General features: G+C 36.1%; 1 protein-coding gene across 1 annotated transcript in view; it reads right to left on the reverse strand.

Moving 5' to 3' along the window:
* The window catches only part of LOC106881454 (sortilin), a 53738-nt gene that overhangs the window by 1844 nt on the left and 29824 nt on the right, over positions 1–22070 (reverse strand). Inside the window, exons 9-20 of the mRNA XM_014931842.3 lie at positions 19027–19110; positions 17635–17695; positions 14511–14758; positions 12049–12154; positions 10150–10226; positions 9170–9443; positions 6839–6959; positions 5884–5958; positions 4521–4631; positions 3734–3842; positions 2759–2883; positions 827–941 (exon numbers count right to left, since the gene is read on the reverse strand). Coding sequence (XP_014787328.1) covers positions 827–941; positions 2759–2883; positions 3734–3842; positions 4521–4631; positions 5884–5958; positions 6839–6959; positions 9170–9443; positions 10150–10226; positions 12049–12154; positions 14511–14758; positions 17635–17695; positions 19027–19110 — 1506 coding nt within the window. The remainder of the gene's footprint in view (positions 1–826; positions 942–2758; positions 2884–3733; positions 3843–4520; positions 4632–5883; positions 5959–6838; positions 6960–9169; positions 9444–10149; positions 10227–12048; positions 12155–14510; positions 14759–17634; positions 17696–19026; positions 19111–22070) is intronic.

A 22070-nucleotide genomic window follows, 5' to 3' on the forward strand; every position in this document is an offset into this window, starting at 1 on the left:
ACTGGTGCAGCCTTCTGGCTTGCCAGCCCTCAGTCAAACTGTCCAACCCATGCCAGCATAGGAAGTGGATATTAAACGAAGATGATGATGATATCCATAGGCTTCAGCCCAAAAATCCTCTGGAAAAGCCAGTTAACTGATCCCTCTCAACAGCTAGAGTTTCTTTGAGAATATTGTGGTTCTTGGCTACTACTAATCCCCTATAGAACTTCCACCGACTGCATTGCTTGACTGGCAAAGGACTGTGAGTGCTTGTTAACACTCCAGATGCCAAGCCCTTTCTTGGTTTGTGTTTGATCTATAGCTGTAGCTCCATTAATGAGATAAGTTGTGAAGAATCCTGTTTTACAAACAGCTTAAATGTTAAGTTACCAAAACTATATATTTAAACTCTGACCCACCCACTCTTCCATAAGGTGATTGTGTAATGTAAAAAGCACCGGCGATGGTGCCATGCAAAAAAGAACTAAGCTGGCACCATGTAAAAAGCACCACATACACACTGTAATGTGGTTGGCATTAGTAAGGGTATCCAGCTGTAGAAACCAAACCAAAACAGATTATGGAACCTGGTGCTGATCCTGGCCTTGTTAGCTCCAATCAAATCATCCAACCAATGCCAGCATGGAAAATGGAAGTTAGATGATGATGGTGATGAATGTATCTATACAATGGAATTGAACAGAATTTCCAAAATCAAATCTAAGAAAGAAACCAGTTTTATGTTTTAATATCTGACCACACACTAATAAACTTGGTGGGTATCAAATGATAGTTTAAGCAATGTATAATGATAATTCTTTAAAGAATTAAGCCAAAATCTTACCTCATCATCTGAATAGTCACCAAAAGTAAGCTTCTGTGAAGACAGTGCAGATTCTACTTGTGATTCAATTTCATCTTCAGGCTGGTTTAATAGTGAATATCTGTAGACAACTTTGCTGAAAAGATAAGACGTTAAACGATGATGATGATGATAAAATTTAAGAAAACATTAAAATATTAAAGACTCATAGTTTTCATTCAATTATGCTGAATTTGCTGGCTACTACAACTTGCAAACAAGGGGATTTACAACCATGTACCTTCCTCAAATGTCTGTCACTTTCTCTGTTATCATGGCTATGATGGGTACTTATTCGAGGCAGTATTCATGGCTGGCAATGACCAAGACCTTTGGCATTATGTTGTGCTTGAGAAGAGAACCCATCAAACTGAGCAAAATTGCAGTCATGGCAGATGCCAGTGTCATGCAAATGGAACCTGTGCTGGTGGCATGTAAAAGCACCCATTACACTCTTGGAGTGGTTGGCGTTAGGCAGGGCATCCAGCTGTAGAAAACCATGCCAAATCAGACTGGATCCTGGTGTAGCCTTCCAGCTTACCAGTTCCAACCAAACCGTCCAACCCATGCCTGCATGGACAATGGACGTCAAATAAGGCGAGCTGGCAGAAATGTTAAGACGCCGGGCGAAATGCTTAGCAGTATTTCGTCTGTCTTTACGATCTGAGTTCAAATTCTGCCGAGGTAAACTTTGCCTTTCATCCTTTTGGGGGTCGATGAATTAAGTACCAGTTGCATACTGGGGTCGATCTAATCGACTGGCCGCCTTCCCAAAAATTTCGGGCCTTGTGCCTAGAGTAGAAAAGAATGGATGTCAAATAATGAAGATGGTGATGTTGATTCCTTCTTTGTTACTATCCCTTTTCTCTTTATCATGTAAGGGATTCTTAGATAACTAGTCTTTGATTGTACAGAGTGACCAGTTATAACACGAAGAAATGTAAACATCACATCCCCATTTCACTCAGATGGCAACAAGCAAACCCAATCAGTGTTAACATTTGAATACACAGAGATTTCCATACAATTCCCATCTATAAATTCTACCCACAAGACAGTAGTTAGCTCAGAGCTATAGTAGAAGACATGTGCTCAAGGTGCTGCCTGGCTCTCCATTGGTTATGATAACAAGTGTTTCATTTGATTTGATCATTGGAACAGCTTGCTTGTAAAATTAACGTGCAAGTGGCTGAATAATCCAGACACACATACCCTTAATGTAGTTTTCAAGGAGGTCCAGCATAACACAGAGTATGACAAGGCAGGCCCCTTTGAATTACAGGTATTATTCATTTTTACCAGCTGAGTGAACTGGAGCAATGTGAAATAAAATGTCTTCTGAAAGACACAACATGCTGTCAGGAATTGAACTGATGATCTTATGATTATGAACCAAATATCCTAACCACTAAGCCACGAGCCTTAAAGGTGCTGCACAATAGGACTGAACCCCAAACTATGTGGTTGCTGAGAAAACCTTATAACCACTCCACCACGTCTGCCACTATTATAATTAAATTTAATTGTTGCAATATATGAGTTCCAAAAATCTTCAAATTGGGGTAGAAGGTGAGAAGTTAGTTAAAATGACATCAGTACCAAATTGGTACTTAGTTTATTGACCCCAGAAAGATGAAAGGCAAAGCCAGCTTTAGCAGGATTTGAGCTCAGAACATAAGAAAACGTTATCTAAAAGCCTTGTGGCATTTAGTTCAGTATTTTGTTTGTTGCTCAACCAATCCTACCAACAACCCTTAATTATTTTAATATCAAACAATAAGGTAAATTAGCAAACACAACCATGAAAATTCTGAATTTTTATGTTTAAAAAAGACTGGGTTTAAAACAGAATGGGTAAAGAAAGACACACCCCCAAAAAGTTATGTTTTAATATGTAAAGAAAATATGTCTTACTGTCTGCGTAAAAGGCATAACTTGTGAATGAAAAATATTGACATAGCAAGAACTAAAACAAGGATGACCACAACAATGGCAGCTACAACATAATTTGCTGCAGACTCTGACAAGGGCAGATAGATCTGAAATTAGATAAAGTAAATGATATATTATTTCACATGTTAAAATATAATTACTTATATTTTTGGAATAGTGGATCCCGAAGCAGATGATAAAGCTATAACTAATAATATATAAATACTGAGTTGAAGAACACATTTTGGATAGAAATTGAACTGTCAAAGGCTGCCTCTGGTTTTATATCAAAAACGGATTTTTCAACACAATATTTATATGTCAGTAGTTATAGCTTTATAATCTACTTTGAGATCCACTATTCAAAGAAAATAATTTTTTTCACATTCTCTCGAAAGTTTATAAATTACGATGGCAACTTATGTTTTATTTAATTTAACAATTTTATTTATTTATTTAATTTGCAACTTGTGCAAGGGAGATAATTCTAGAGGGACTGAAGTCTTCAAGAGGAAGCATGGTATTGTTAATTCAAGTCACATAACGATTTAATATCGATAGAACATTCCCAGGCTTGAACTAATCACTTCATCCAAACTCTTGCTTGATCAAACTCTGCCATTAGACCCTTTCAAAATCAACTTAATGGGCTTGATTTCTGACAAAACTCAACTCCCATTTTCACTAAGCTTTTCCTCTTGTTTTCAATCTAAAGAAGAATTATTTAGTAACATATATAAGAAGATAATTTTTACATAGATATGCAGTGTCGTTTGCCTGATATTTACATATTCACATATTTATTAACGGTAGCTTATTTGGATTTTTAAAAAAATCACTGATTGTGCATATGCAAAATATTTGGCAAAATGGCAACTGATAGAGAGCACTCACTGCATAGGAATTGGGAGAACTAATGGCAGATGAAATGGGATCTAAAAGAACTAAATTACTTACAAGTTGTATTCTGGAATGACATACAACACCCAAGTCTATTTTCTTAGTGTTTGGTTTAAAACATTTCGAATTTTCACAAGAACATTTATCACCAGGAATTTTTCTATATCTGCAAGAAATGGAAACAAAAAGGGCTTTAAATTTAAGAAAGATATATCTTTTATTTTTTTACTTGTTTCAGTCAGTAGACTGCAGCCATGCTGGGGCACCACCTTAAAGGATTTTAATCAAATGTATCAATCTCAGTACTTCATTTTTTTCAAAGCCTGATATTATTCTATCATTCTCTCATGTTGAACTGCCAAGTTAAAGGCACATAAACACATCAACACCAGTTGTCAAGCGGTGGACGGGGACAAACACACACACACAAACATGCAACATGCTTCTTTCAGTTCCTGTCTACAAAATTCACTCACAAGGCTTTGGTTGGCCTGAGGCTAAAGTAGAAGACACCAGCTCAAAGTTCCCTTCAGTGGGACTGAACCCAGACCATGATACTGGGAAGCAAGCTTCTTACCACGCAGCTATGCCTGAAGAATATATTCTATAGTATCTGATTTAATCCTTCAACATTCAGCTGTCAAATGTAAAGCTTACTTATTCACATTGTTTTGAATTAATCATGCATTATCTCATGGTTACAATATCTTGATAATGTAATTGTTAATTTTAAGAATGATATTGCAGGGCAGGTGTGCAGGGCAGGTGTGCAAGGCTGGATCTGACTGCTTTGAACATAAAACATGGAAAATATTTTGGCTGGATATGGCCAGTTTAAACTTACCCTTCACTAACTATTTTCTCTTCATGACCTCGTATACATATATCTATATCCCGACCAACTGGAACACCTCGCTTGCAATTCTGATTCATATCAGCTTCATAACCATAGTCACTACAATAAAATAATAGAATATATAATATTCATAAATGATGGCAATGCATGTGTTCTAAAGCTACTGTATTGGTTTCTACAACAAGAATTAAACTATCATTCAAGACAAGATTCCACAGACATCAGTCCTTGAATTAACTTCTTTCTAATAGTATCATCTCTGTGGTCTGTATCTTGGAAGAAATCCAAACAGAATCTTTTCTTTTTTTCTGTAATTTATATTTTAATTTTACTGCTATCAACGAAGAATGGAGTAAGTAGTGCAAGAACACATGTAACCATGTATCTCCTTTGCAACAGCACACCTGTTTCTGTCCTCATTGCTGATCTCTCTCTCTCTCTGGCCAGGTAACCTTGTACCTCCTCTACAACAAGACACCTGTTTCTGTCTCTCTGTCTCACTATAACCTTCCATCATCTGACACAAGATAACTTCCTCCAATGCCCCCTACCCATTCAAAAGAGTTTTGTTTTATAGGTTACTTGGTGATCCTGTCAGTGCAGATGCCACTTAAAAAGCATCCAGTCCACACTGTAAAGTGGTTGGTATTTGGAAGCTGTAAAAACCGTACCAAAACTGACCTCGCTTGTGCTTGTGCTACGTACAAAGCACTAAGTCCATTCTGCTGGGTGGTTGGTGTTAGGAAGGGCATCCAGCTGTAAAAATCCTCCCAAAACAGTCATAGAGGTCTGGTGCAGGCTTCTGCCAAACCATCCCACCCATGCCAGTATGGAAGGCGGACGTTAAACGATGATGATGATAATATATATATATAACCTAACCATTGGGTGCAAGGCCTAGTGGTTAGGGTGTTGCACTCATGATCATAAAGTTGTGGTTTCAATTCCTGGACTAGGTGGTGCATTGTGTTCTTGGGCAAAATACTTCACCTCTTGTTGCTCTGCAATCACTTTGACAGTTGATGTGTGGCACACTTGTGCACCTGTTTGAGCAATGTTGATTTGATGGAGGGAGTGAACTAATGTACAGTACATACATTTGATCACTATAAACAGATCATTTGTGCAGGTCATTCAACAAAAATTGAACCCTCATACCTTGTCTTTGACAAGAGATTCCATCACTCACACATATGTATGTATACAGAGAGAGAGAGAGAGAGAGAGGGAGAAAGAGATATTCATAATTTCTGTGTTTGCACATGGGTGTAAGTGTAATATATTATAATAAGCATAACAAAATATTTACTTATAAAAATGATAAATATTTATAGACAAAATGCTTACTAACCATTGATAATCTGACCGTGTACATGGACACACTTTTGTTTCATTCTTATTTATATGATTCTGGCCATTGTAACACCTACAAGATAGATAAATCATCAAACAAGAATAGTTAGGAGAAATGAACAAGAAAATATTTTGAACAAAAAAGCAGAGAAAAAAAAAGGCCAAAATAAAAAAATAAAAAACCTATTAAATTTCAGCGTTTTTTAAAGCTTAGTCAGTATACATTACTTACTAAAGGTCACCAAAATTAGTTGAGGAGCAGGGGTAGAGAAAAAAGAAAATAAAACCAAGTTTTAGGTTGCTAAAGTAACATGTAGAATATCAAGATGTCCTCCAGCCTGAACTGTGTGAATGCTAAAAGCATTTGATGAGCAAAGGCAGTGGTGTTAAGTGACAAAATTAGGTCAACCATCCAAGACAAATACAGTATGACAGGCTTCTGCAAAAGTTCTGCCTACACTGTCTTGATGTAAGAGTATGTATGAAGACACATACTTAACACTGCCTACCATGGGAGCCCCTGGTGATCCCTTAAGCTATAGTCTTGTAGCACAATTCTTCCTCTACCACTCTACCACTTTTGTTTGTCATTTTTGAAATTTGAATAAATTTTACCTTATTCCAGACATCGGACGATGCAGTGCCAAATAGAAACAAAAATAACCAAATTTATCTAACAGCCCAATAATAGGAATAAATCTTAATAAAAAAATGAAAAGATTTAGTTTCTATATGCGTAGTATAATGATAAATAGTATCAGTTAATTACTAATATATATCTACAAAGAATTCAATGGTTATATTAAAATATGAACTTTGCATTTTGTTCATCAGATGTCAATTCCAGAGGGTAAGGTATATAAAAACAAATTTCTTTTAGGTGTAGTCATTAAATTGTAGAGAATAAAATATTTTCTTCTAAAAAAAAAAAAAATCCAAGTATTAAGTTTTACCAAGATTCCGGACGGAGCCGGTAGAATGAAGTCTTTAAACCAAGTAAACATCCTGTATTTTCTTCTGTGTTCTTCCAACGGGAACTGTGAGCAAGCCAAAGTTTGTAGTCTGATTCTTGACCTTAATGTAAGAGAAAGGAGAAATCAGAAATAAAACGTAACAACAGGGAGACACAACTAAAAGTCAATTATTTTGTTTTCATGAATCAAGACATCAAATGAAACAAGGAAGTGCCTATATTTATTGTAATAATTATATATTTTAGATATAGGTGTAGGTATGACAGTAAGGTATGAAGTTTGCTTCCCAACCACATAGTTCTGGGTACAGTCCCACCATGGGCAAGTATCTTCTGATATAACTCTGGGCTGACCAAAGCCTTGTGAGTGGATTTGGTAGAGAGAAACTGAAAGAAGCCTGTCATATGTGTGTATGTATATGTATGCATATGTATGCATATATATATATATATATATATATATATATATATATATATAGATAGATATATATATATATCATCATCATCGTTTAACGTCCGCTTTCCATGCTAGCATGGGTTGGACGATTTGACTGAGGACTGGTGAAACCGGATGGCAACACCAGGCTCCAGTCTAATTTGGCAGAGTTTCTACAGCTGGATATATATATATATATATATATATATACATACACACCCATACACCAAGTTAAGTCAAAAGATTTTGTATTTCAAACTTTAATCAAAAGTTCAAACAAATTACATATGAAAAGCTTTTATTCATCAAAATATATCCCATCATATTCTGTTGTCTGTCGCCATTGTTGTGCAAGAAGCTCAATTCCATGCTTATAACATTTGACCGGTCCAGAGACAAAAGAACTCCCTGCACCCGTTTTCAACCTTATTCACATTGTTGAAATCTCCGTCTGTGCAGGAAATGAGCCATGACATGGAAAAGGTGGTAATCTGCTGCTGTAATCTGGGCTCAATGCTACCCAACTGTCCAAACCCATGCCAGCATGGGAAACAGACATTAAATGATGATGATGGTATCACAGCATGGAGAGCGAACTAATTGGTGAAAAAGTGTCACCCCAGTCATTCATCATTTCATCAGTTAATGTCCACTTTTCCATGCTAGCATGGGTCAGACAAAATTTGTTGAGGCAGATTTACTACAGCTGGATGCACTTCTTGTTACCAACCCTCAGCTCTTTTCAGCCAAGCTAGTATTTTCCCTCAAATGTTTTTCACAGAATACTGGAAACAAACCACTTTACTTGTATGATGATGATTCTCATTTACAGCCACCAAGTGTTTAACAAGGATAGGCACAAGCACAAAACATATACACATTACATATAATTAACTTCTTTCAGCTGTTATCTACCAAATCCACTCACAAGGCTTTAGTCAGTCCAGGGCTACATTAGAAGTGCTATGCAGTGGGACTGAACCAAAGACCAAATGGTTGGCCAGCAAGCTTCTTAACCACACAGCCATGCTTATGCATATATTTAAAATTTCCTTAATTTCCTATAAAAGCTTTTATTTCCAGTTAATATGTTTTTAATAATTTCTGCCCTCAAATTCAAGTATTCCTTTTTAAAAATTGATTTTTAATATTTATTCTCTTCTCTCACCATATTTCATTTACATAATCTATGACGGAGTTTATCTGTAGTCAACTGATATGCTAGAAATAGCAATCTCCCTCAAAATTGAGCCTACTGTTTAATCACAGCCCCACCTGAACAGAGCTAAGAGATTAATGTCCAGATAACTGGGATTTTCAATATTAGGAAATTCAATTCTAAAACTAATTATAGCATTAAAAAAAAAAAATCTGGTGACAGCTGGCACACTAGTAAATTGGTAAAAGGTTGACAGAGAGACAAATCAATATTAAGCACAAAGTGTTGAGCTGGCAGAATCGTTAGCATGCTGGGCAAAATGCATAGTGTCATTTAGTCTATCTTTACATTCTGAGTTTAAATTCTGCCAAGGTTGACATAAGGTACCTTTCAGCCTAGGTACCTTATACATGGTACCAATTATTTTTAGTCACTAGAGTAACTCAGGACTTATGAAAGGAAAGCTTCATATTACTGAAAACATATGGATCAATGGCTAACTAAAAGTCTGAAAATAAGCATGGATGTTTAGGAGAAACTTAAATGCTTTGGATAAGCAAATGTTAAAATGGTGGAAAAATACAGTAATGCAAACACTAATGACCTAAAAAATAACTACAGAAAGCTTAAAAAAGAAAGAAACAAAGAAACAAAAACAACTACATTCTTACACTACAAAGTGCACCTATACATCAATGACTGAAAACCGTACTCACATTTTTGATGGATAACATTTCTGAAGTCAATAATATGCACCTTCCATTTGTTATCAGATTGACGGAATCCCCAGATGCTAACAGACATTGACTGAGAACCTGGTTCTGTGAGCAGACCAGTAAAAGTGATGTTCTCATTAGTGAATTTGTAGTCATGCCAACAATGTCCTTCATCAGTCGAGAATCTGATATACTTTGGAAATTTCTCAGAAGGAACAGCGACTAAAAGGCCTCCGCTATCAGCAATTTGATAATGGTGAGCTTTATCAAGAGCCTGAAATTAAACAAACATTACAGATGAAGAACACCTATGACAAGAGTGAAGGCTCGTTAACAATGGAGAAGCATAAAAATCATTGCAATCATCATTTATTGTCCGTTTTCTATGCTGGCATGGGTTGGATGGTTTTGACAGGAGCTGTAGATGAGTGTCACTCTCATATAAGCACTGTTGTTCATTTCCAGTATTCTGTGAAAACATGTCTGGTTATGGTAAAAATGCTACCTTGCTTGGAAACAGGTGAATGCTGGCAACAAGAAGGGCATCTATCCATAGAAAATCTAAATCAATAAACTCCATCTGACCCATGCAAGCACGGAAAAGAAGATATAAAAATGATGATGATGACATATTGTGACCATTAACTGTAATTTATACTTTAAAGCACCCACTACACTCTCTGAGTGGTTGGCGTTAGGAAGGGCATCCAGCTGTAGAAACTCTGCCAAATTAGATTGGAGCCTGGTGTTGCCATCCGGTTTCACCAGTCCTCAGTCAAATCGTCCAACCCATGCTAGCATGGAAAGCGGACGTTAAACGATGATGATGATGAATCAAGCCTTAATTTGATCGGCTAGTGTTAAAATTACTAAATTAACTCATTATCACAATAATAACTATCTTAAATCTAACACAGTACACCGCATTGCTGTTGGAAGTAAAAATGCAAAATAAATATAAGTATGTTCTCCTTACTTACTTTATGCCATTTATAACCACCATCACTGGAGACAAAAACATCAGGCTCAGTGGTTTGCAAAGTATTTGCTACATGACCTGGAAAAAAAAAGTTTGGCATGTAAAATTTATTATATCTAAAAATTATCTCTTTAAATTGATTGGTATTTTATGAAACAGAGGAAACAATGCAAAATGTATTAGAATTAGGATGCATAATAAATGACAGATTCTATACACAATAATAATCATTAGGTGATGTAGATACCACAAGCAACAGTGAAAGCAAGTCACCTAGGAGAACAGTAACTCTGAAAACAGCTGATACAATATAGAATGCTTTAGTCCCTGCCAGAGGTGAACTCTAGTACTGGTGACACAATACAATGTGGTCAGTCCACATTGTGAAGTGGTTGGTGCTAGGAAGGGCATCAAACTGTAAATCATCATAACCATCACCATTTAACAACCATTTTCCATGCTGGTATGGGTTGGACAGTTTGACAGGATCTGAGCTCCAATGTCAGCTTGGCATGGTTTCTAGAGCTGGATGCCTTTCCTAACACCAATTACAGTGTGAAACTGGTACTTTTGTCAAGCCACCAGCACTAGTGAGGTCATCAAGTAACTTGCAAGATAAAAATAGGAAAAAGGCCAGCCCAACTAAGGAGGGATAGCAGTGGTTTTATTCAAGATGTTGAGAGAATATGTATTAAGCTTAAAAAGAATAAGTTCTAGGGTCTTTTTATTCAACCAAGTCCTTCAAGGTGGTGCCCCAGCATAGCAACAGGACAATGACTGAAAGAAGTAAAGGAATAAAGAAAGAATATGTTGTCTTTCATACTTATAAAAATAACCTGAGAATTTCGACTCTTGTGAGCAAGTCAAACCATATGAAATCATGTTTGTCAATTCTGCTTCCACAATATTTCTTAAACATTAATGATTGCAGCAATGAGAAATAATAAGTGGAATAAAAAGGGCTTTTGATCAATCAAAGAAATGGTTACGATTGAAAGAAAAAAAAGGTAGTAAAAATTTTTTTAAAAAGCCCTGAAACATAATAATATGAAATGCAGAAAAATTCATCATCAACATTTAACATCTACTTTTCATACTGGCATGGGTTGGATAGTTTGGTCAAAAACTGGTGAACCAGGGGACTGCACCAGGTTCCAATCTGATTTGGCAAGGTTTCTATGGCTGGATACCCTTCCTAATGCCAACCACTCTAAGAGTGTAGTGGGTGTTTTTTATGTGCTGCCAATGACCTGACATTGGCATTGGCCATGACTACAGTTTCACTTGGCTTGACAGGGCTACACAAGCACAGTATATTGCCAAAGGTCTTGGTCCCCTGTCACTGCATCCATGAGGCCCAATGCTCAAATGGTGCTCTTTACACGCCATCGACATGGGTGCCAGTCAGAGGGCACTGGCATTGGTCATGACTACAATTTCACTTGGTTTGACAGGTTGTCACGAGCACAGCATATCGCCCAATGATTGAAGGGTGCTTTTAACAGGCTAGTTACACGACACTGGCATCAGCCACAACTACGATCTCACTTGGCTTGATGTCACTGTCTTCACGAGGCCCAACATTCAAACAGTGCTTTTTACGTGCCAGTCAGACAGCACTGACATCGGCTACGACTATGAGTTGAAACTAGAGAAATAAATACTGTTTTAAAGTAATCTAAATTAAAATCTTCCATCAAAATTCCATCCTAATTTATATTCCAAACACTAGCTGAATAATAAAGAAGTTGTTTTAACAGAGTCATCTTTATTTTCAAAAATTTATAGAGACAGAAGATGTAATTGCATTTCAAAAGGAATGTAGTAACAAAAAGGTTAAATGCTTGAAACTTTCAAACAGAAACCTTCAAAATTCTATAAAATGAAATTTATAACTTACCGTGTACTAAAATTAAACCAACAGCACTTGGAGTACTGAGAGGTACTTCAACATTAACATGCTGCTTCTTACTGAACACATTGTGGACATGGAGATGACAGCTTTTCTGTAAGAACAGAAATTATCAGAAGATCAGGTATTTTCTCCTTAAACACAACTTTAAAGCAGTTAAGGTTCATAACCAATAACAATGAACAATTAATGAATGATTTTACCTATGTTCTTCATTCTATTATCATTACAAGTACTCTAGTGTATAATCTGTCAAATATTACCCAAAATTATTTTGATTATATATCTACGTGTATACACTGTTTATTACTCGAGACAAGATCATCGAGTTAAAAATTTAGGTCACAATTTGGTGTCCTACATTAAGCTGTTAAGTATTGCTCCGACACAAAACCACTTTGTGAAATCATCACAGAATGAGGACTAAACAAGCAGATCACATACTCCAGCTACCAGAACAACCCATTCGAAAGAAGTTTTCAAATGGACAGCACCAGAGGGGAAAAAGAGAAGCAGACTGAAAACAGCATGGCACAGAACATTCACGACTGACCTGAGAAGGGCTAATATCACATGGCTGGATGAAGAGAAAACTGCAGTTAACAGAAACTAGTGGTATCAACTTGCAGTCTTATATGCTCAAAAGTACAGGGGGAACTAAAACCAAGATTTTTATGCTTGAGAACCACATTAAGTTCTGCTTATAGAAGTTAATTAAACAAGTTCAATGTTTCAAATAGGCTAAAGTGTTTCAGAATGTTAATTCTAAAATTACCAACAGATCACATTGCCTCATATCATCTAGAGATTTATTATCTCATATCAGACTAGAGATTTTCCTTAAGTACACACAATTAGTTCTTAAGATCACAAATATATGTAGCTAACAATTATGATAGTCATTGCACCATTTGAGCGTGATCGTTACTAGTGTCGCCTTACTGGTACTTGTGCCGGTGGCATGTTAGAAAATCATTCGAGCGAGGTCATTGCCAGTGCCACTGGACTGGCTCCTTTGCAGGTGGCATGTAAAAAACACCATTTTGAGTGTGGCTGTTGCCAGTACCGTGTTACTGGCCCTCGTGCCGGTGGCACGTAAAAGCAATGACTACACTCTCGGAGTGGTCGGCGTTAGGAAGGGCATCCAGCTGTAGAAACTCTGCCAGATCAGATTGGAGCCTGGTGCAGCCATCTGGTTCACCAGTCCTCAGTCAAATTGTCCAACCCATGCTAGCACGGAAAGCGGACGTTAAACAATGATGATGATGATGAATGTGTAAGTGACTGAAGTGTTTAGTCAGTATACTGTACTGCAATAAGTTTCTACTAAAGATGTTTAACTCCCATTGGCATTGTCTGATATTAAGCAGGTACTATTTACAGTTAATAGAAGGTACAGCTATAGATGTAAGATAGAAACACGGTATAAGTGACTAGTATTTCATTGGTTTTGAATTCTGGACACCAATAATCCCCTAGCTCATTAGCATTCAAACTGGCCATTTTTGACCTCTTACACCTACCCTACAATGTCATTCTAAAAATAAACAATTGCATCGTCAAAATCTCAAAGCTATGAGATAATGTATCATTAATCTAAAATAATCCTTCTTATTTGAGGCACAAGGCCTCAGATTTGTGGGGGAGGGGAATAATTGATTACATCGACCCCCAGTGTTTCACTGGTACTTAATTTATTGACACTAAAAGGTTGAAAAGCAAAGTCAATCTCGGTGGAGTTTGAACTCAGAATGTAGCATTTCATCCAGCATGCTAACGATTCTGTCAAACATTACATCTGACAAAGTAATCTGAATGCGAAAGGACTAGACTACAAGAGATGCTATCAATCCAAGAAACAAACAAAGCTGTATGACAATGAAGATAATTAGCCAAACAGTTCTAATGAGGTTGCTATATACTTTTTTTACTCTCTCTTTTACTTGTTTCAGTCATTTGACTGTGGCCATGCTGAAGCACCGCCTTTAGTAAAGCAAATCGACCCCAGGACCTATTCTTTGTAAGCCTAGTATTCTATTGGTCTCTTTTGCTGAACTGCTAAGTTACGGGGACGTAAACACACCAGCATCGGTTGTCAAGCGATGCTGGGGGGACAAATACAGACACACATACATATATATATCTATATATATACATATATACAATGGGCTTCTTTCGGTTTCTGTCTACCAAATCCACTCACAAGGCTTTGGTTGGCCCGAGACTATAGTAGAAGACACTTGCCCAAGGTGCCACACAGTAGGACTGAACCTGAAACCATGTGGTTCATAAACAAACTACTTACCACACAGCCACTCCTGTGCCTATGCATAAAGGAATTGATTAAGATTGGATCATTAGTATTATAAAGAATACTTGAAGGACTATCCAAATCCATGCATACACGAAAAGAAACTTTCCAGTCTCTCAGGGAGGGAAAATATTCTTACCGTTTTATCTGCACAAGGAACACCCTCTGGGGGTTCAATCTCCTGCCAAATGCCTCCTCGGTCAAAGGTGATCACTGTTGAAATACTCATATCTGGTTGTATTCTGCTGGCAAAGTAGACACCAAGCATAGATTTTATTTTGTAGAAATCAGTAACTTCATATAAACTCGGATAAAAATGGCGTTCCAAAGATTTAGAGTAGATGATACCATCTTGCCCAGACGTATACAGCGTCCCATGACCAGTATCTGCATGAAGGAAAGAATAATCGTTAAAGTTGAAGTTGGCAATAGCAAAGAATACAGTTTTTTGTCTATTCACATTAGTGTATAAGTGTATATATCATCATTTAACATCTTTTCCACACACACACACACATATATATAATACAAATAATGAATGAGTATATGCATATATACGTACATGTATGTACATACTTACATCTACCTGTATATATAGATGTATATCTGGGTACAGGACATTGCAAACAAAGCGTAGACAAAATGATAAACGAGTACAGAAAACACACAGGCTACATAGAGAACATCTCCTTCATCAGCTGCCCCCATTCTAACACAGGCGTTTCGACACACACACTTTAATATTGAGCTGTGAGAATGTGTGCTCAACACTGCATTAGTGGATAAATATTCATTATTTGTGGGTTAACCATGCTACCAAAAGAATGTGAATGAAGAAGCATTACATTTGACAGGATATTCTGAATGCTAAAGGGCTAAACTGCAATCCAACACTTAGTTTCCAATGGAACCCACAAGCACAAGGAGCAACGCTGTGTCTTCAATCAAAATATCTCTGCCTCACATAGTCTTAATACACACCTCAATGTCCTCTAATACTACCTTCTGTTCTCATCCCTTAACTATTTCTGTTGGTTTATGGTCTACATTTGTTTACATTGTGTTATTAGTACTAGCTATGTGTCTGTACATCTTAATTACACACACACACACACCACATGATCATAATTATGGTGTTTTTACTTTACGCAATGAATAATATTTTACTGACATGCTATTTGAGACAAATACCATTCTTTTGTAAACAATCTATTAATTTACTGTCCTATTTTTATTTTTGGCTTGTATTTACTTGCATCGATGTCTTTTTTTGTACAATCCTTATAACTCCTTCTTTCAATATTTAACATATTTACTTGTGTGTAAGTCATGCCATTTTACATTTGATTTTAACTGGAAAAAAACTGGGGTGTAACTTATATATGGGGTAAAACTATGAAGGAAAATATTTTGCATAAGATTTAAGACTAAATTAGGGATGCAACTTATACACATACAGGGGTTGGACAAAATAATGGAAAAACCTAGCATCATAATTTTGAAATATCTATAAAACCGTCAAAAGCCTGTTTATTTTTATGCTTTTTGATTTATTATTAGTGTTGCTTAATATGTTTTGCTAAAATTGCTGTTTCTTTCCAGATATCATCAGAAAAAGGTAATTAAAATGACAGATCTATTGGACTTTCAAAGAGGTCAAATTGTTGGTGCTCATATGGCAGGTGCTAGAGTAATGAAAACAGCCGAAATGTTTGGTGTATCAAGAAGTACTGTCTTGAAAGTAATGACAGCCTTTGAGAAAGAGGAAATAAACCTCCTTGTCGAAACAAAACTCTGGAAGAAAACCAAAACTTTCAGATAAGGACTGTCGGACTCTTATGCGAATTGTTAAAAAGGATCGCAAAAGTACAAAATGAAAAAAAGCACAGTATGGTCCTGTAGTCAGGCCTTGGAGGGAAGTAACTCAAGCAAAAACTGAGTCTGTGGCAACCTGTCAAACCCATGCCAGCAGAGAAAGTGAATGTAAAATAATGAAATGTATATATGTATATACATATTTCATTATCATAAGTTCGATGATGGCTTAGTTGGCCGAAACTTCAAAGTCACTATCAAGATTAGTATTATTAAGTAATAATAAATTTATACTTTACCAAATGTATTGAGTAATTTTTCAATTTAATGTAAAATTGTTTGATGATGATAAAAATAAACATGTATATATATATATATATATATGTGTATATATATATATAACGTGAGAGAGTTAGGGGTTGGGGGTTCAACCCACTAAGGGATAGTATCTATCCAGTATACTGCTGGGAGGGTACCCAATTATTGCTACACTAGTGCTATACTAGGTGCAATCAATGGGAGCGGGTAAAAGTGGAGGTTTTACCCAAAATTTGTGTAACAATTAAAAAATGGAGGATAATATGCTGAACCCAACTACTTGCAGACGGTGTATCCCGTTGAATTCATTAATTTAATTCATAGCAAAAGTGACAAAAAAAGGAAGAAAAGAAAAAGAAAGAAAAATTGATACATTTGTTAAAACTTGTCTCTCCTGTGCTTTCTTTTTGTGCTCCTTGTCTAATACATACACACATCTAATATATCATTTTCCAAAGCTTGCATGGGACAGATGGAATTTGTTGAGGCAGATTTTCTATGGCCAGAAGCTCCCCTTATTGCTCACTCTCATCTGTTTCCAGGTAAGGTAATATTTCCCTATGACTAGACATTTAAGATAGGAAATGAACAACATCACTTCTATGATGTGATGCTCATTTACAACTATCACATGATGTCAAGACACACACAATTTGCTTCTTTCAGTTTGCATCAACCAAATCCAGTGACAAGGCTTTGGTTAGCCTGAGGCTATAGTAGAAGTCCAAGGTGTTATGCAATGAGACTGAACCCAAAACCACATGATTGGGGAGCAAACTTCTTAACCACACAGCCATAGCAGCATCTTATATCTTATATATCTTTTACAGTAAAACATTTAATTTTCAAGGTAAACTATTATACAATTATAGTAATTCTTAAGAGATGTAATTTAGCTATCTGAAAAATCTCAATATTAACACATTAAAATGAAAGGATTGTATTTTGCTATGTGAGAAGTGATAAAAAGTTATCAGAAATTTAATAATAAAGACACATTTATGTGTAGATTAATCAGAACAAGTATTTCTAATTGTTGTGCATCTGGGTAAATTTCTAATAAACTATTTTAAGTCTTTATAGTTATTCTTAAAAAGAAGAAACACAGAAATAAGTTAAATGCTGCTTACCTCCAGGATCATCAACGTGCATAAATATTAAACCTTCAGACATATCCAGAATGGAGAAAAACTGAAAAGATACAGAAAATAAAATAGTTTTTAACAAGAACCTTTTCTTAGCTAAGATAAAGATCACCAATTTAAAACAATTTAAACAATATCTAGTTGATTTATCAAATCCAGAGAAAAGACAAGCCAAATCATCTCTCGTGAGATTTGGAGTCAAAACTTAATACCGAGAGTCATGCATTAAGTGCTCTCCTATTCTTGCTTCACTGTCGATTTTGGTTTAAGTAAAAATAATACTGGTTTACTTCTGCACAGGCATGAAGCCTGAGATGTTTTTACTGAGAGACCATTTGAGCGTGATCGTTACCAGCGTTGCCTTACTGGCACTTGTGCCGGTGGTATGTGAACAAAACATTCGAGCGAGGTCATTGCTAGTGCTGCTGGACTGACTCCTGCGCAGGTGGCACGTAAAAACACCATTTGAGCGTGGCTGTTGCCAGTACCGCCAGACTGACCCTCGAGCCGGTGGCATGTAAAAGCACACACTACAATCTCGGAGTGGTTGGCGTTAGGAAGGGCATCCAGATGTAGAAACTCTGCCAGATCAGATTGGAGCGTGGTGCAGCCATCTGGTTTGCTAGTCCTCAGTCAAATCGTCCAACCCATGCTAGCATGGAAAGCGGACGTTAAACGATGATGATGAATAAAGTGGGGAATTGTGGCACACTTGCATTTAAGAGGTCTCTTCAACCAAGCAGAGCCTTTATTTGAAGTAATTCTTATCCTTACTGGACAAACAATTTTCAAGTGTTACATTCTTAACATCATCATCATCATTTAATGTCTGTTGTCCACGCTGGCATGGGTTGGACGGTTTGACCAAGGCTGATAAGCTGAGGGCCTGCTCCAGACTTCAGCCTGATTTGGCATGGTTTCTATGGTTTTATGCCCTTCCTAATAAGCACTCCAAGAGTGTAATGAGTGCTTTTACGTGCCATCAGCACAAGTGCCAGTTGCATGACACCAGTATCTGCCATGACTACGATTTCACTTGGCTTGATGGGTCTTCAAGCGTGGCATATTGCCAAAAGTCTCAGGCATTTGTCATTGCCTCCATGACATCATCTGAAAATTATTTTATTTTACACTGAACATAACTTGTGTTTAGATGAAACTAATAGAAGACTTTTGCCCAAGTGGGACTGAACATGGTTAGGAAGAAAGTTTCTTAACCATGCAGCCAGCCTTGCATTTATAAAGGGTATGCCTCATAGGGTATAAAACAAAGTTTGTTTTAATTCCAGAATATTAAAAAGACATTGCAGGCAAGAAGTGTAAACCGTTATACCAAGGGAGATATTAAGATATTAATTATGGTAAAAATAAACTTACTCGGTCATGCGTGATGGTTTCAAGTTGGGCTTCATTCCAAGTAATGCCGCCATCAGATGAAATTTGCATTCTTCTCTCTTTGCCCTTCAGAATGAAAATAAAGATACAATTTCAGTAAGAGAGGTGATCAAGAGGAAAATATTTACCACAATGTTTCACAAGCAACAGATATTCAATAGTAATTAACAAATTTCTCAAAAATCCTGCTTTACTAAGAGTTATTTTTTTTTTTATCTTTAACTTTTTCACTTGTTTTAGTCATTGGATTGTGGTCATGTTACTTGTCCTGTTTTCCACTTATTTCTTTCATTTGCTTTCGTATTTCATGTTGTTTACTGTTGGTGACATCCTGTACCCATATATGCATGTGTATGTATGTGCGTGTATATACATATCTATATATATAAAAATGAGAATGTGTGTCTGTCTGTCTGTCTGTCTGTGTGAATCCCTAAAACTCGAGAACTACGCAACCAATTTCATTCAAATTTTACACATGCCTTACTTAGGGTTCCAGTTGTGTTTTAGTCAAAAAAATTTTTAACTTCTTGCAGAGTTCGAGCCCACGGCAACATAATATCTCCTCCACTATTTAAGTATTACGTGTCAAAAGTGAAACAAAAACACTCATATCAAATACTTTCACTTTAAAAATGAAACTATTCCACTAACTGAAACAATCACATTTTGATACTGTAATGACAGATACTTTCAGAGAGAGAGAGAAAAAGAGAGAGAAAGAGAGAGAGAGAGAGAGAGAGAGAGAGAAAGAGAGAGAGAGATGTATATGTATACATATAGATGTATATGTACACGTTATTCCACTAACTGAAACAATCACATTTCGATACTGTAATTACAGATAATTTCAGAGAGAGAGAAAGAGAGAGAAAGAGATGTATATGTACACGTATATGCATAGATATATATAGATATAGATCTATATGCATACATGTATATATATAGATGTACATATATATACAGATATCTATACATATATACACCCATCACACACAAACACACACATTAGTCATTTGTTTTCTTATCCAAAACTACGTCAAAAGTACTGAATGGATCTTTATGAAATTTGGAAATTATATTCTATGCATAACGGCCATAACTCCCATGAAAATTCATATATTTTTGATGTTGATGAAATTTTAACCCGAACATAACAGATGAGCATTATTTGTAATTCAACGGTACAACAGTGTAAGACTACCCTTTCAGATATACTTACATTGTGATTTCTGCAATGTGGTGCATAAATTGTCAAGTAAATGAGACGCATCTTTGACGCCACTGATTCACTTGCAAAGTGTTAAGTAAAATTATTTCGTTGCAGACCTCCTTTGGGTCTTTTTATTATCACTACGACACACATAGTCCCCAGTTGGTAACATTGATTTCAAGGCCCTCCTAGATGAGAGACTGGCATTCCACTTAATGTCTATGTTCCATGCTGGCATGGATTGGAGAGTTATTAATGTAGAAATATGGTATCGTAGCTACTAACAGTTGAGGGTTGCGTAGTCTAGACGGCGTTTTTAGATTTCATTATCCTCTTTAACCCGGGTATTTCTGCTAGTATATATATATATATATATATATATATATATATATATATAATTATGTGTATTTCTTCTATCTTAATGAATAAAAATTCTTCTGATAGAATAAATGGGTTAATAGAAACCAATGTAGCAAAGAACACAAAATAACTGTGGTTAGCTCCTGTTTTTAAGGCAGGAACTCCTTCAAATTTTGGGTATTTGAGTATATTTAAAATTTTAAGGATTGGAGAAAACGCATGTTATAATTGCATACTTTATTCCTACATATGTTTCAAAGGATTACAACCTGTGTGATCCATAGGGATCTTTGATATTAAAATTGTAACCTTCTCAAGAGGGAAAGCATGGGAATCATCTTAAACGTAATCGGTCATAATGTCTTACGTTTAAGATGATTCCCATGCTTTCCCTCTTGAGAAGGTTACAATTTTAATATCAAAGATCCCTATGGATCACACAGGTTGTAATCCTTTGAAACATATGTAGGAATAAAGTATGCAATTATAACATGCGTTTTCTCCAATCCTTAAACTCTTATATATATATATATATATATATATATATATATATATATATATATATACACAACTACATGTGTATGTATATATATATATGCATGCATATATATATATCATTTATATATATATTATTTATATAAAATCATCATTTATCATATATATCATCATTTAGCTTTTGCTTTCCATGCTGGCATGGGTTAGACAGTTTGACTGGAATTGGAATTAGTAAGCCAGAAAGCTGCACTGAACTCCAGTTTGATTTGGCATGGTTTCTACAGCTGGATGCCCTTCTTAATGCCAACCACTCAGGTGCGTTTTATGTGTCACTACCATGGGCACCTTTTATATGTAACCAGCACAGGTGTCTTTTATGTGTCACCAGCACCGGCCACAACTACAATTTCACTTGCCTCGATGAGTCTTCTCAAGCACAACATAAAGCTAACTATTGATTTACATTACACTTTTGTAAGAAGGTCAACAAACTAGTTTACTGAAAACCAGTCTAGAAGTAACATGTCCAGAGATTAGTTACAAATCACAATATAACTAATCCCAACCCTTGAATTCATCATCATCATCATCACAAATAACAAAACATATTATTGCCAGCTGAATTTAATGACAACATAATCAAGCATAACAAACAGGTGGTGTGATTAAAAGCCAAACAAATAAAGAACATTAGCAAAATGCCAGGTCAAAAACAGCAAGAAATACCAACCAAATCACAACATCCCTCTCCTCTTTTTAATGTCTACTTTCCCATGCTTGCATGGGTCAGGCAGAATTTGTTAAGGCTGATTTTTCTATAGCTGAATGCTCTTCTCGTCACCAACCCCCACCTGTTTCTAAGGTGATATTTCCCCATGAGCAGGCAGCTTTCCACAGATGATTGGAAACAAAGGACTCTGTTTGTACGACAGTGACACTTGTTTACAACTATCATGTG

Source organism: Octopus bimaculoides, chromosome 4, assembly GCF_046866305.1.
Source record: "Octopus bimaculoides isolate indiv1 chromosome 4, ASM4686630v1, whole genome shotgun sequence".
NCBI lineage: Eukaryota > Metazoa > Mollusca > Cephalopoda > Octopoda > Octopodidae > Octopus > Octopus bimaculoides.